We start from the raw sequence: 16,278 nt of genomic DNA, 5'->3' as shown, positions 1-16,278 counted from the left end.
CATTACTAGAGTCAGGCTGGGTCTACTGTCATTTTGTTGATCTTAAAAGGTTATCACATTGCTCATGTATGCATGCTTCTCCAAGAGTTCTTGAGAACACAGCTTATAAATTTCTAATAATGGATATTAATGCTCTGCTACTTAGCAAGGAAAACTTATGAAAAGCTCACTTATTCACAAAATTACAAATAACCCCTTACTAATAAGACATCTTTAATTTAGTTGCACTTTGATATAACCTTGGCATGCTATTGGCACTCTACAATATTTTAAATCCTATTATGCATATTTTCCTCTGGCCAGATTAAATTAATGTATTGAACTGCACTTAGAAAGTTATATTTTTAAAGGAAAGCATATTTGCAGTTATATACACCAGTTTAATTCTTGTAAACATTCATTGAAAGCTGCGCCAATAAAAGTAGTAAAAAATTCTAATCCAGTTTATACAGGAAGAGGAAAAAGTATTCAGATCTCTTGTATTGTTTATAAAGAATGTTCTAAACTCTTGGAGAGAGGATAGGTTTTGGGGGGTTGTTTTGGGTAAGCAATGCAGAAAGTACTTTTTGGTGTCTTTCAGCTGGATAAAACTATTACAGCTGCGGTAAACGTGGGTGGAAGCTATTCTTTTACCAAGATTTTTCATACATCAACAAATGGAAAAGTTTTATAAATATTATCCATAGCCAGCAATGTTCTGTGTCAGTTCTAATAATTCAGACTCTTTTCTCATTGTCCTGGAAAAGTTGCAAAGATATTATATGGAGATAGACTTATTTATGACAGGTTAATGCTATGGTTAACAAACACACGATTGCTGGCACTTCTGATATATTTATGCTGAAAGTTTACATTTTAATGAATACAGTTACTATACTCCTAATAATTTTTTTCATAGAATGCACACAAATAATATAGATTCCCCATGGCTGCCAACGTTGAAACAGTGCAGGGTTTATACAAAACTGAAAGGCTATTCATATAACTTATTCAAAATGATAGACAAAAATATAAGAACTTCTAAGTGAGATACTAAAAGTTTTAGGACAGAGTAACATTTATTTCTAGAATGTCTTTTTGCCTCTGACAGAAATAACAAATGCATGAGAAACAGCTCTGTTAAAAATGCATTTCAACTCAAAAGTTTACAATAAAATGATTGCAGATGAAACTTGATTTTTACTGTTATTTATTATGAGTTACATTTAGAATCCATCTTTCACTTCAAAGACTCAGAGAACAAATATATGTTTTAACATTTCACTACTCATTCTCACGTATGTTTCTAATTCTCCAGAGAAGTCATTGACTCACAATGTCTAAAAAAATCAGCCAATTTATTTGCACAGTGGCAAAACTCATGTATTGGTGTATGCCCATATCACATGTATATACGCGTTAAATATTACTTCTGAATTGTTAATATTAAGTAATATTTTAATTGTGTAATGCAAGTGTTTCGTTTTATTTTTTCTTCTAACATTGATGTATGTTTCTTTAAAACATTACCTTCAAAGAAAATATGCATTGAATATATGCTCTTTCAAGTGTTATGAAACTTGCTGACCAATAATTCATTTCTGACATTTAATTCTCTGACATAAATTTTTATCTTGGATTTGTATTAAACGTATTTCCAAAATTATTAATGTTACCATAAGAAGTACAGTTTCCATTTGCATGAATCGTGAACTCTTGAGTTCAAATTATTTCTGATGTGATCATACAATGGGTCACTTTACCCAGGAGCCATTGTTACAGTAAACTGGCAATTGGGACAGCCCCAGTTGAATGAGGGAGAATACACAGAGGGGGCTGTCCCTCCCTTTCAGAGTCTCTGCCATTCATTAGCTAAAAGGGGAAGGAAAGTAGCTGATTGGTCCCTCACCCTACCCTAGCCTGAGCCAAGTGGCGCCTCTACCCTGTACTGATAGCCTTGGAGGTGTGTTTTGTGGATATAGCAGTCTGACCAATCATGTGTTTTGGGGTTAGGAAAGAAATGTTTTCTTCCTGTAGGCACCTAGGAAGTTTTTCGCCTTCCTCGCAGCACCCTGGAGGCGCAGTTAAGTTAAATAGTAATAGGATTTAACAATTGACGATAGTCCTTGGAAAGGATGTTAGTTCTTCACAATTTGTGGCTGGTTTCCAGTGAGGTTAAAAGGAACGGTTCCCAGAAGTAAAAGACCTGAGATTTTATTGATGGGCCTTGTGCTCAGGGGATAGCAGAAAACCTTCATGGGCCAAAGTGTCCCCGCCCCCCCAACCCCAGCCCACTTTTTAGTATCCCCGGTCCCACTCACGCAGGGAGGTGGTAAGACTCAGAAGAACATACTGAGTCGTAGGCCAAGGTAGTTCTACAGAGTATCCGTGTAACCCCTGTATTGGAACCACTTCCATTGCTGGTGAGAGTATGGGTAGTGCCCCTGCCCTTTGTTAAGTTTAATAAATTGTGGCCTGTTCCTTAAACATCCATCCCTGCATTTGTCCTAGTTTGCTGCCACATCTACATCAGTCACAATATATTTATTTCCTTGTACTTACCTAGGATTTTGCTGATATTGGAGTTGTGCATGTCAGGAAAAGCTTGGAGAATTTTTCTGCGTTCATCCTTTGCCCAAACCATGAAAGCGTTCATTGGTCGCTTGATATGCGGTTCACTACTGGCTCGGCCCCGTGCATCCCTGTAGACTCGAGCTTCAGCCACAGTGGCACCTCCTGTTGGCCAACAATAATACTGCTGTAGTTTAGCTGCAGAGCCATTCATTGCTTTACTTCCTGTAATATCAAGGCAGGAAGAAACAAGATGGATGCAAAGCATTATTATTTCGATTACAAAACAAATTCTTATGCCTTGTTCATTTTAGCTTCATTTTTTCCTCTCCCCCACCCTTGCTTCCAGATCTATACGAGGAGATAAAATAGACCTAATTTCATGATTCCAATGTAACCATCCAAAGGCAGTCTTAACAAGATCCACAATACCTGTATAAGCCAACAAGTTGTTTGTATTGATAATTATATTTTACTTCTGTCAAGGTACCAAAGTCTAGACCAAGTTCTAGTTCTGGGTTCTAATACTGCGTGTACATTTTGTATGCTCCATGGGTGCAAGTGTATAAAAGTTACACGTGAGGATCAAACAGTGATGTAGAATTGCTCACACAAGTACTTCCCAATGACTCTTGTGGAACATATCCTAACATTTCATAATAAATTATATAGCCTATTCTTAATCTGTGGGTACATGTTGCACATTACATAGGTCTGATTCTGCTGGGGGCTGAGCATCCTCAGTTCAAATTTCTTTCAATGATAACTGAACATGGGTCAGCATCATGCAGGATCAAACCACGCATCTGTAATACGGTAGTTTGCAGTCAATGGGTATGCATGCTAATACCAGAGCAACAGGTTGGTGTGACTAGTATATTGGGTTCCCCTTGACAATAATTCTTCAGTGAATCTTGATGGCCTGCCATTCCCCAGCTCCAACTCAGCTGCGCATGCTCTAACCTGAGATGGATCTTGGGCTGTACCCAAGCTCAGTATTCTTGACAACAAGCAGTCTTAGCTGTACTGTACATTAGAATGCACACAACTGAACATTACATGGTAGGAACTGCCTGATATAGCTGAGCTGTGACGCTGGTAAACTCATGTCCTTGTCCTGGAACTTTTGGAATCATAATTGTAATATACACTTTTAAGGCTGGAACATAGCTGTGAACAGAGAAGCGGAAAAGGCTGCACAGGAGAAAAGTGACAATTTTATTTTAGGCTTCAACACCCTACACTCCAGTGCTTTGATAAAAACAAAAAGGTGGTTGTGTCAAAACATGACAATAAATTAGCACAATAATGTGCCTCATTATTTTTCTGTAGCAGCGTGAAGGTAATTTATATTAACCAAAAATATAAGGTCAGATATTTAGCTTCTGCAAAGTATCATTGTTCTATTGTCTTCGATGACTGGCTTCTAGTTTTTAATTATGCAGAATCCTAATTTTGCTAATTTATTGGGAAAATATCATATTTTATATACACAACAATTTAATTCCATGTAGGCAATTCATTTACATGAAAAAAGTCTTAGAACAGAGAATGCATAACTAATACACTACCTTTTTGCCACCATGCCCACAGTACATTAATTTCATTTAAAAGGCACTGACCATACAGGATAAATTGATTTCACTTTATATGGCGTTGACAGCCATGTTTATTGTGCAGTGAAATGTAGTGTAGTTTCAAGCGGACAATATCCATCAACATAGGGCAATATGCTGACTGCTGGGCCAGATGAAGACATACATTACCCTGGAAGCAAAACACTCATTCAGATACGACAGTGTCTCCTCCTGAGGATCACTGTGGAAATTTATGATGCCCCCAATGCCATTACTTTACAGCTGACACTGATTCAGCAATTTATATACTTACATGTGTGCACATAGAAGACAGGTTTGCGGCAAATGTCAGATGCAAAAATATTTTAATATTATTCTGAGTTAACTACTGTGTCACAGGTGTTCAGCATTTACAGATGGTTACTATTGCTGCTCTCTTTCTCTCTTGCAATAGGGAGTAATGGTTTTGCTGAGTGGGTGAAGATAAAGATGTGCTTCTAGGACTTAATCCAAAGGCAACTGGAGTCAACAGGAGCCTTTTCCCTGTCTTTAAATGGGCTCTGGATCAGACTCTTCCTGCACGTCGTCTCAAATAGAATATATCTTTATTTTAAAATTGGGATATTTTTAACTGGGGTTTCCTATGTTACCGTGGTTTAGTGACTTCGTTCTAATAGGTAGGACTAATACAAATAATTGAAAAATGTATATATAATTATATGGAAATTATTCCATTTTTAAAAATATCAAAATTTGCAACAACTATGCAATGATAATGCAGCATTATGAAGCTAGTTGACCAATGAAAAAATATGAATCCTTATTCTGTGCAAAATTGTCAAAATTTGCAACAAGTTATTCAATCAGTTCTACTGATAGAAAAGGAAAAGAGGGAAAAACATTGCTCTACCCAGCTGATTAATACTGTGATAGGACAATTTCCTGAAGTGCCCTTGAAAAACTTTACTGAATTCAGTTTAAGTATCTTTGGGTCCATCATACTAAACACAAAGTTCATGCATTATTGTTGGCCAGGATTTTATGTAACCTCTGTAGGATGCTGATGTGATGGAAGGCCAATAGTGAACAATGTGTCGGACAAGATTAGACTTTTGGGACAATACGTGTGAAGTGGATTTCCTGGGAGAGAGACTTTTTTTTTTTTAAAGGAGAAAAGATGGATGCACTAAAAAAAAAGAGAATGCAATTTCCCCCCCTGTGGTTATGCAAAATCCTAGCCTTTTGAAGCTTTGCTCTTAAGAGTGGACTTTTTGTCTGCTGCTCACCTGTTATACAAGGCCATGATCAAAGATCCAAGCTATATAAAGGAAAGCCTAAGGGTGTGTCTACACTTGAAATGCTGTAGCGCAGCCGTAGAGCTTCAGTGTAGGCCTACAGCAATGGGAGGAAATCTCTTGTTGACGTAGTTAGTCCATCTCCCCACCTCCCCGATTTAACTTCTGAGTGTAGATCTGGCCTGAGCTATTCATGGTTGTTCTGGTTTTGAATCTGAGACAGTTATGAACTTGTAACCACCTGGAACGCCCAGTTGTGGGATTTTGAAGAATTAATACCTAACAGAACCTGAGCTTAGGGTCACCTCTGATAAACATTTTAGTGTGTGTGTGTAGTTTTAGGCAGTTTGGCATGCTGGGAATATACATCGTTGACAGAGAACTATGCAGTCTGGAAAAATCCCAGTCAGGAGGGAGAGAGACATGGGTCTCTACCCAAGAAAGGGGACTGCTGAGGATCTAGGAACCTTAAAGAGGGTGCTCTTGGTGAACCATGGAGGGTAAATACAGGCGCAGTTGCCCTGAACTGTGACATATATAATGATTTTACACCTTCTACCTTCATTAACTTGCTTCCTTGTTATAGTCCCAATTCAGCAAAGTGCTTAAGCACATCCCTAACAAAGCGCATAAATGCTCCTTGGAACTACTCACATGCCCAAGTACTTAGCTGGATCAGTGCCAATGAGCTTCCTTCCCACCTTTCTGCCAGCTTCCCTTAAGTCTGACACAGACTGAAGAGACTGCAAGTGGCAGGAATTTATGGGAGGGTTTAATCATGAGGGAGTAGCCACAAACCTTCCAAGAATTTCTGTTTACCAGACATGGAGAAAGGGAGGGTCTATCTATCCTTGGGCCAAATGCTGCACTCATACATCCCACCACCATTATACAAATAAATGGATTTGGCAAAGAATATCTAAGAAAGGTGTGGGGGGGAATCTTCTCTCAACCTACTGGTATGATGCAGATGGCTGCTTAACACTTCCACTGCCACTATAGCCCATGATTGTACACAGGGCCTTTCCGCATCATCAGATTTGAGGCCTGTAGATCCACATAGTGGTGGATCTACTGGCCCATCCCTGGATTGCCTCACAAGCTCCTTCCCTGCTGCTACCTTGCAGTAGTTCTGAAGTGAGGTTTCCCTGTTCTCAGGAGACAGGTGACACTGCTTCCCAACTTCACACTCCCTGCCATATTTCCAGTGATATCACTCCACTCCAACAGCATAAGCAGAGGGGAGCATCTGGCTCCTGATGTCTGTAATTACAGTGTAATGATCAATAATTAAATAAAGGAGGAAACTACTGTAGTCTAACACAACTGCATGCAAAACATGCTCATATAACACCAAAGGAGGAATCAGGAAAACAACCTTTAGCTCTGAGCACTGTATACAAATGAAAAGAGTTACTTTGGAGAGGTATAATGCATTATATAGTCTCTAAAAGTAAAACACTGAATTCCCTTGTTCTGGTCAGCTTTTGTGCCTGCAGAAGTAACCAAGATAATAACACCACAAAAATTTCAAAACTTATTTTAAAAAAAAATAATTAGTATTTAAAATACAATTTATTTTGAAAATCATGTCTGGATTTACATAACTGCCACACCATGCCATTTACAAGCGACTGTGTTTATCTACAGTTGCCATCGCTAGGAAACAACTCTATACATTTTTGATTGCACCAATATGTACAGTTGGCCAATGAGTTTGTCTTTAGGTCTTTCTAATAAAGTTTTGGCCTGATCCTCTGGTTCCGATGCAGGAAAACGTCCATTATACTTCAATAAGACATTTGTAGGACTGAATTCTTTATTTCGAGAGATTATAATTTGGAATAGGAAAATGAAACTACAACCCTTATAATCTATTTTAAATTATTTTTTTAGGGAATGATTCTAATTACAGTAGTAGTAAACTGCAAACATCCCAAAAAGGACACAAAGTTTTTGATGCATCTACTTTGAGCAAGTCCATACCTGAAGGATTGGAAAAGGCAGCTGAAGAAAGTTGAGCTTTTCTCTGCTTGATCTTTGAGTGAATATGTGCAGCTAGGCCCAAGGGCTCTCACAAAAGAATCTGTGCAAAATGAGCTTCTAAAAATAATTACCAATCACACAACCTGTCTGTCCTAAGCGTCCCACAAGTGCAGGAGTATGTTCAATATACTATACATTACAGAAAATGCTTCTGTTTGCAAAAGGTATAACTGGAGAGCAAAAATTCTTAATGTTCACTGAGGTTATAACTAAGGCTTTAATGATAGAAAAGAGGCAGATGTAAATGTGGTCTTGCAGGTTGAAACCCATAACAATAACTATATTTCAAACTGCAGGTCAGCTCTAAACAACTTCAATCTGTCAATCAAATATCAAAAAAGCTCTTTCACCCACATACAGAATTTCAACAGGTTTTACAAGCCACGTTCTTGTTTTGTGCTGATAGTTACAATAATGAGTGAGCCAGAAACAAAAGAGAGACTATTCTGGAATTTGAAGAGCAAAGGATATGGAAGACTGTAAAGTGGTAGGGGTTTTAGCTCTAATTCATAGGGAGAGTTTGCTCATCATTATCTAATAAAATCCCTCTGCAAAATAATATGTACAAATACACTACTAACTGGGGGAAAGTTAAAACAAGTGTGTGTCTGTGGTGACGAATGGGCCATTCACTAATGTACTGTTCATAATGCAGCCACAGAATGGGAGTCTGACTTCCAGAATGAGGAGTTTGGTCGGGATTCAAAATTTTTACAAAAACAAAATTTGGCTGCCCTATTGGCTTAGTTGGCAGGGAAATCTACTCCTCAGCCCAGCAGAGGCTGGGGCTATAGAAGTGTCACTTTCAGCTTCTGAGGGTATAGGGCTGTTTTGCTTTCCAGCTCTTCAGCTTCTGTTGGGCTGAGCCATGGATGAGATAATACAAAACAAAAAGCAGATTAGAGGACAGCGATCACTTTTTGTAGATGCACAGTGTTTAACTCCTCTGGAGAAGTTAAATTCAGGATTAGCATATGAAGACTAAACATAGTCAAAGGACAGTACAAAATGAAGGGGAAGCTAAAATACTGTGGCCCTGATCCGGCCAAGCACTTACACTTTAAAAAATCTTCTACAACCAGATGAGGCTAAGCGTTTTTTTCGGAGGATAGATAGGGGAGAAGGAGGGTGCTTTCTATGAATAAGAGCTGGGAAGAAGTTTGGTCAGAATCTGGAGAGAGGAGAGGGTGGGGGAAAGTATTGTCATGTGAGTGGGATGTTGGGGAAATTATACTGTAACTTTTGACATATTGCTTATTTGTTGTTTGCCTATATCTGTTTGTCTGTCCTATCTTTTAGATTGTAAGCTCTTTAGAGAAGGGACAGTCTTCTGTGGCTGAAAGCATGGCTCTCTTGAAGATAATAACAAAACTCCTATCAACTTCAACATCTCTCTGATCCTTTATAGCCTCCAGGTGCTGCCCTGTCCTCTTATTTGGGCAAATAGGAGACCCTGGTGGCCACATCATAAAATACTTCATGCCAATATGAACTACTAGCATTGCTATTGCTGGTTACAGGAGAGACGCTGAGGACTGAATGGGCATTGAAACTGGAATGATACACTTGTTCTTAGAGATGGATCCCTCCAGAATATGGGTAAGGATAAAATAGGTTAGAGTGAAAAAAATAACTTTGCAACTCTCTGTTCTGCACGTCCTCTGAGGACAGAGGATGGCAGCCTCCAGTACAGCTTGTCTGATATTTTTACAAGCATGAAAAACAAAAACACATCTGAAATTAATGGATGGGCAAAAGCTTTAGAGAGTTGAAAAATACAACAAATACCTTTTCATTGAACGAATAGGTTTAGATACAAATTCATACAGCTGATTTTGCAAAATGTGACAAAATTTTCTGCTTGATAGCAGAATATAAGGACTGATCCAAGTTAGGTCCTAGGTTTATAGACATATTTCTTATCCCTTCTCTGCCTTTTTACCTCTTTATTTTCTTTACATCCCCATCCACACATAGATGACACTTTATTACCAGCAAGGAACGTAGAATATACGGGCACTTAAAGAGCCACTGTCAAATCCTACTCCCATCAATTGTCTGGTGTGAGACACTCTGCAATGCTAACAACGGAACAGAGAAATCACTAGCCCAAGGGGTGTGAAGTCTGTAGCCACTCTGAGGCACAGGTATCCTGCATGGCAGTGTCTGGTCTCCAGGCTGCCTTCACTCCAAACACTAAACAAATATTATTCAGCTGGGATTCTAAGGTCCAACATTTCTCATGAACAGTACTTGTAGCCTGGAAGGGAAAAGAACCTGAGGAAAGTATGTCTGATTTATTAAATTAATTGTAACATTTTAATGGGATCTAAAATATTTCACCTCCGAAGACATTTAAACATGCTAAATAAATGCTAAGAATTAAAAATCTACTGTAGCAGAGGCTACATCTCACATTAATGCAACACTCAGTTATGATATTCTTAGCAAGTGTTACTGCAGATAATGCTTCTATTTTCCCTATTAGAGACTCCATTCTCTTTAAACATCAACAAGAAGAACCAAAAGGGAATTCCCTAAGGTCAGCTCTGAGGAAACACAAACCTCTAATTCAATAACTCTGCTACTGCGTTGAAGAAGGCCTTATTATTGCAACATCCATATGGAGTCAATTGGACATTAATGACTAATCAATCCCTCCCTCTTCTATTCTACTTATAGTGTCACAAACCGTGTTTAGATTAGCCCATTTCCTGCTTAGGATCGCTCAAGATGTCTTTTGTTCTTTCAGGGCTGGCCTGATGGAGGCAGCTTAAACAAACACACGACCCAAGTGGCGCAGGAGTTATAAACTGCCATATGTGAATGAACAAAGGAGCCATACTAAAGCCTTTTGTGGTATTTGTTAATGTTTTTCATCTGAGCTTAAAAAGACCTAATGACTTTGCGGTGAGCTGATGCATGTGGCTCGTGGCTTTGCAAAATGAAGGAAATTCTAAGCCAGTTATATAGCAGCATATATTTTCCAAAGTCCCTTGTTTTCAGCTTTGGTGGCACTGAGCTTCCTTTTTATTACATTTGCTTTACATATGCAAACAAAATGCTTTATCTTAATTAAAACAGAGCATTGATACACTTGAACACCTACACAAGTTACATGCTTTTTTCTCCATTAAAAAAATGAAAAGTGAAATATTTTTTGTGTGTAAAATAAAATCAAGTCTTCTAAGTTTTATCAGTGGTAGCAGTTCACTCAACAGTGTAAGTGCTGATTTGTGACTTGAATTTAAACTCTGAAACAATATTTTTAAATAGGCTATTATCACCTCCACAAACAGCAACCAGTTTTGTCCAAATCCGCAAAGTTCAAATGAATCAAAACCCTTAAATGCAGCTATTTTCTTGATGGTTTACACAAACAGTTTAGATTACTTGACCACATTTTATGGCAAAACTAACCCTTATTGAAATGTGGCATGGTAGACACTCGAAAACAATGAAATCATCTATTAAATAATACAGAACTGTGTTAAATTACTGTACAGGGTCTGATTTAAGCCCACAATGGTAAGGTTATTTCTCAGTGCTGTAGCACAAATGGAATGAAAAATGAGTCTTTCGGGACCTGAGAAACTTCTAGGTACAAAGAAGGATGCTGAAGTAGCCTTGATTTTATATTTCTGGAAAATAAATTAATTAACTGTAATAAAAAGTCTTTGCATTCACATGGCAATTTTCATTGGAGGAACTCAAAATGCTTTACAAACATATGCAAAAGCCCCCTTTTGAAGTAGGTATCATTTTACTGAGGGACAAAGTCAGAGTTGCAGGTCATACAATTTGCCCAGTGCCAGTGAAGAGAGTGGAATTATCAGTCACCAGGTCTAAACATTATATACATTGCCTCCCTATTGATATCATTTTTTGCATTTCATGTTTATTTTGAAATTAAAGTATTAACTGTCACAGATTAGATATGCAGGTTGAAGCACTTTCTAATGCTTGATATTATTACTATTATTAAAAGATATGACACACTCCTCTGATATTTTTTGGAACAATTAATTTTGGAACAATTTTTTGGAACAATTATGATGACAATTAAGTGGCATTATTGTATATACTGGTATATACTATATATTGTATATAGTGGTATATACTATACCAATCAGTTTCAAAGCCAAAACAGTACTAATTCACATGAAAGGGATTTTTATTTGATATCAGATTAGCCCTTTAAGAGCCAATATATCATCAGTGGAACTGATATCAACATGATTGCAAACACCTCCTGACATGATGATACCTATATGATTTATAAACCAAGATACTGATTTTTAAAACACAGGGACATATTTTACAGTCTTACTCAGACATGATATCAAACAAAGTTTTGCCAAAACTAGATCTGCCAGATTTGGACACATTCATTTCTTGGCCATTATTTATTTTATTTTATTTTAAGATGGAGAACAAAGAATGACCATTCTTTTTAGAGAATAGCAGCAGCACAACTTCAAATTTTACAAATACTTCTTTTTAGGCAGAGATGAAGGCAAAAAAGGGTCTGAAAACTGAGAATAAGCAACTTTTCTTGCCCTATTACAGCAAAAATATGACTTCAAACAATTAAACTATCACATGGTTTATAAGGAGATATTCTGTGTTGACTTTCTGGGAGAGAAGATGTATGCAGCGCAGTTGTAGCCATGTCAATCCCGAATATTAGAGACAAGGTGGGTGAGATAATATCTTTTATTGGACCAACTTCTGTTGGTAATAGAGACAAGCTTTCGAGCCACGCAGAAATTTGCAGTACAAACTCCCTAAAGTCATGTCTACTGTGGAATAACTGTGGGTATCTAAGAAACTCTGAAATGCAGAGCATTCCGCCAAAAGATTTTAATATCTATTTTGGAATCATTACATTAATGGCTCATTTATAGTATTCAATCCACAAATTGATTTGACACATCCTAGCATATATCATAATTCAGTGTATCAATATCAGTAATTCTCTTCTATCCAGTGTTTGCTGGTCTTACTTATTCTGTCACATCTATAATTAGACTGCAAGAACCTAGAAGCAGAATGTGTGTGTCTCATTTCTTTCTTGCCTAGCACATTTAGGGGGTAGTAATAATAATTATAATAATCAATAGTAAAGGAGTACTTGTGGCACCTTAGAGACTTAGAAATGTATTTGAGCATAAGCTTTGTATCTGGTGACGTGAGCTGTAGCTCATGAAAGCTTATGCTCAAATAAATTGGTTAGTCTCTAAGGTGCCACAAGTACTCCTTTTCTTTTTGTGAAAGCAGACTAACACGGCTGCTACTCTGAAACCAATAATCAATAGTATAATAAATAAATAATAAATGATGATGGAGAAGCAACAGCTGTAGTACGAGGGTATGAGTTCAAAGTTAATACATATTAGAAAATCTTTGGAAAACTCATAGGAATAATTTTTAAAATGGGTTGCACCTACCTATACAGGATTTGTGGGTGAAAACAGGAAAATGCTCTTACAATTTGCATAACTGAATGGAAAAATACCCATTTGCCATTCCCTGATTTGTGTTAAAAAATATGGGATTTTGCAGTACAATAGGTGTCCATACAAATATTGCAAGCTCAAGTTTGCACGAGCATTTGAAATGTAACCTTTGATCTGTAGTTAGATGCTATATTTAAAATATAATATTTAATATTTTCGGGAACTAAGAAAGACACTCAAATACTCCCAATATGCATTCTCGTCTAACTGCTTAAAACATTAAATTTAAAGAAATAAAGAAAATTCTGTACTCTGGAAGCAAAATTTCACTTTGGATGTGCAGATGGGGCTAGATGCTCAGTGCAACTCAGTGGTGGAGAAGGAAATGGCGATAAACCAGCTTTCCATTCCTAAGATCTTGACACTGCTGGAGAACAAAATAACCTGCACTATAATTTAGAGCAGTATAAAGGCTATGCAAGCTGGAGTGGCTCTATTTGGATAATTCCAGTGGCTGAGGATTAGCCAGATTGCAGTTCTTCATCCCATCCCTACCCTGTTACCTATGCTCGAATGGGCAGAGAGAAGGTAGTATAAAGGTGGCTTTAAACCAACTGAGATTTCCCCTCTGCTGGAGGAATTCTCAGCTACCTGTGCGAGACAGCTTTGAGCTCCTTTTGCATCACTGAAGCAGCACAAAGAAGATTTAGGCAGGGCTCAGCATCTGGCCCATTGGATTTCTACTGACATGAGTGGCAGCTCCTTCCAAGAGTAATTTGGCCTTCGGAGTGTGAAAATAAATGTTTTAAACCCTGGAACTACTATACTTAATTTTTCAGTCTCATAACTTAAAAATAGGCTGAGCAGACTGACTGCCCTCAACATTTGTGACAATAATTTTCTCATGGGCTGAGACTTTCTGTGCAAAGCCTCAGCCTCGAGTTATTTTTTATAGCCTTGTTCTAAATTTCTGAAAATAATGGTTTACTATATAATGGAAATTGTGACAAGCCCTTAACTATAACTGCACTAATGGGCACCTCCATATAATACTCAGAGCATTGTAACTGTGGCTATATAATATTAGCAATTCTACTATAATCATTTTTAACATAAAGGTGCTATTAGAAAAGAATCATTTACTGTAGCACAGAAACAGCAAATGAGAAATACTTATGCTTAGCAGTAGGAAAAAATACAAGACAGCTGAAACTCCAAAGGTAACTCTTGTATAGAACTGCCAGAGTTATAATTTGGAAAGTGAGAACTATCCTGTATATTAAATATTAGTGTCTGGAAAGGAGTAGTTTTCAATGCAGTGGGAAATCGGTCCACACCCTGCATCTCAGATTATTCATCACTTGAGGTGGGCGTTGCCCCCCATAAAACTGTATGTGGGGTTTGGCAGCAACCTCGTCCATAAAGCAGCTGCCCTCAGGAAAGCAATGGGCCAAGTCCTTAAAGACTGAGGGCCTGATTCTCATCTCATTTTCAGACATTTACACTAGTGGAACTCCACTGACTTTCATGGAGTGCTTCCTGATTTATACTGCAGTACACAAAGTCAGACTCAGAACCTAGGTCTCGGCCACCTCAACGCTTTCCCTTAAATTCCCAACATTATTAGTTAATCCTTGTCAATTAGGCCCCTCATCCAAATTTCAGATATAATCAGGTAGATGTTGAAGTGCTACAAATGGCACCCACAATTATCGGAGGCCTCCTCTTAATATCAGGCCCCATAACTCAGACATTAAGAAATGATTTCATCTTGAATTAATAAAGGCACATTTGGGGGAATATAGTTTTATCAAAGACAGATACAGATACTACCGGGAACAAGGCATCTAAGGTTTGAGCTTTCTGTAGTCTCTCTGGAAACACTTCTTTGTCTTCAGACAGCTTTCACCATTTCCTGATTTTAATCTTTCCTTTCTCAACTGCCATAGCAACTATTACAAATATTTATGTGCGACAAATACTGGCATGGAGAGGCATTCTTTCCACAGTATTTATGAGGCACTGTCACAAAAGTAGATGATGCTTTGTCATGCATGTAGTACCTGCTGTTTACACCTCAACCTAGTAGGGTGTTAAACATGTTACCTCACAGTTTTGGATTGTGTTGGCAGGCTGCCAAGATTGATTTGCTTACATTAAAAAAAAAATCTGTTTTCCTTACCTCTCCCTGACAGATCCAAGTTGACCTTTTGTGAAGTTAAAAAAAGATTTTTTTCACATGTGGATTTTTGCTGCCCACCTTTTTGCAGGAACGGTTGCTTTATTACAGGCAGGTTACAGTGGGCATCATCTCAGACAGGATTAACAGCACGTTGGAACTTTAGGGATACAGCCAATGTGTCTCTTTAAGAAGTTTATCTGTTCTTTATTTAAGAGGTGTGCCCTTTACATATCAAGACCCTGAAGTCTGAAATGTAAAACCAGGACACCTGTCTCTGTGTGTATTTGTACGGGTTGTGGAGGAAGTGAACAGTGGGGTTCTGAAAACTGGGGAGCAAGCTGGTAGTTGGAGATACAAAAGGCGCCTATTTCTTTTATTCATTCCATAGTTCTCAGCTTTCCTCTGACCACTTCTCCAGCTCTCCTCCACACTCTCACCTTCTCCCAGGCAGCTACCTCTCCCTCCGTGAAGCTTGCAGCCTCCCTTTCTTTTCCACAGCCAGTGTATTCTTTTCCCTCACAGGCACATTACCTATTGTTCACCCCTATACCTGTACTAACTACTGCTGCTGCAACCATCTACCTGCTCCCCGGTTTCTTGGGGACTAGCTATACCTGCACCAAACCCAAACATGGTACATTTCTTTCTCCACCAACCACTTATCCACTGAATTTGTTACGCTCCTTTGCAGTGATTGTGCCCCACAATCAATAACAATAGTGCTGACCCAAGTCAAACACCAAATCAGAAGTATCATGGTTTGGGGCGCACTACAAGAATCTAGATAGAAGACATATAGATTAGACAGTCATTGGTTGAATAGGACCTACTCCACTGAGGGTGGAATTTTCAAAGGAGTCTAAAAGAGTTAGATACTCAACTACCTCAATGGGATTTGGGTTCCTAACTCCTTTAGGCCCATTTGAATGAATGAACAGACCCTGCTGTGTCTAGCTGCAGCATGCTTGTGCCATGAGATAAAAAATGGTACTTTTCTTTGCCTTAATACAAAGAACATTTGCATTCATCTCAGAAAGTAAGCCCCCATGAATAATATGATACTCTACAATATGTTCTCTCCAATAAAATAATCCGTCTTCCAGAACATATCTGTTCTTCAGTTCTATCTATTTAACCACATCTATTTGACCACTATTATTTTTACAGAA

General features: G+C 38.1%; 1 protein-coding gene across 32 annotated transcripts in view; it reads right to left on the bottom strand.

Moving 5' to 3' along the window:
* SOX6 (SRY-box transcription factor 6) overlaps positions 1-16,278 on the bottom strand; it is a 445,713-nt gene that overhangs the window by 13,044 nt on the left and 416,391 nt on the right. For 27 of the 32 annotated variants that reach the window (XM_073347430.1, XM_073347431.1, XM_073347425.1 and 24 more), the window contains one exon: positions 2,542-2,775. In XM_073347430.1, the coding sequence (XP_073203531.1) occupies positions 2,542-2,775 (234 nt within the window). The remainder of the gene's footprint in view (positions 1-2,541; positions 2,776-16,278) is intronic. The other 5 variants (XM_073347419.1, XM_073347435.1, XM_073347436.1 and 2 more) reach the window with 1 other exon arrangement.

Source organism: Lepidochelys kempii, chromosome 6 (assembly GCF_965140265.1).
Source record: "Lepidochelys kempii isolate rLepKem1 chromosome 6, rLepKem1.hap2, whole genome shotgun sequence".
NCBI classification, from domain to species: Eukaryota; Metazoa; Chordata; order Testudines; family Cheloniidae; genus Lepidochelys; species Lepidochelys kempii.
The sequence above is the reverse complement of the archived record's forward strand: the minus strand, read 5'-3'. Positions and strand labels throughout refer to the sequence as shown.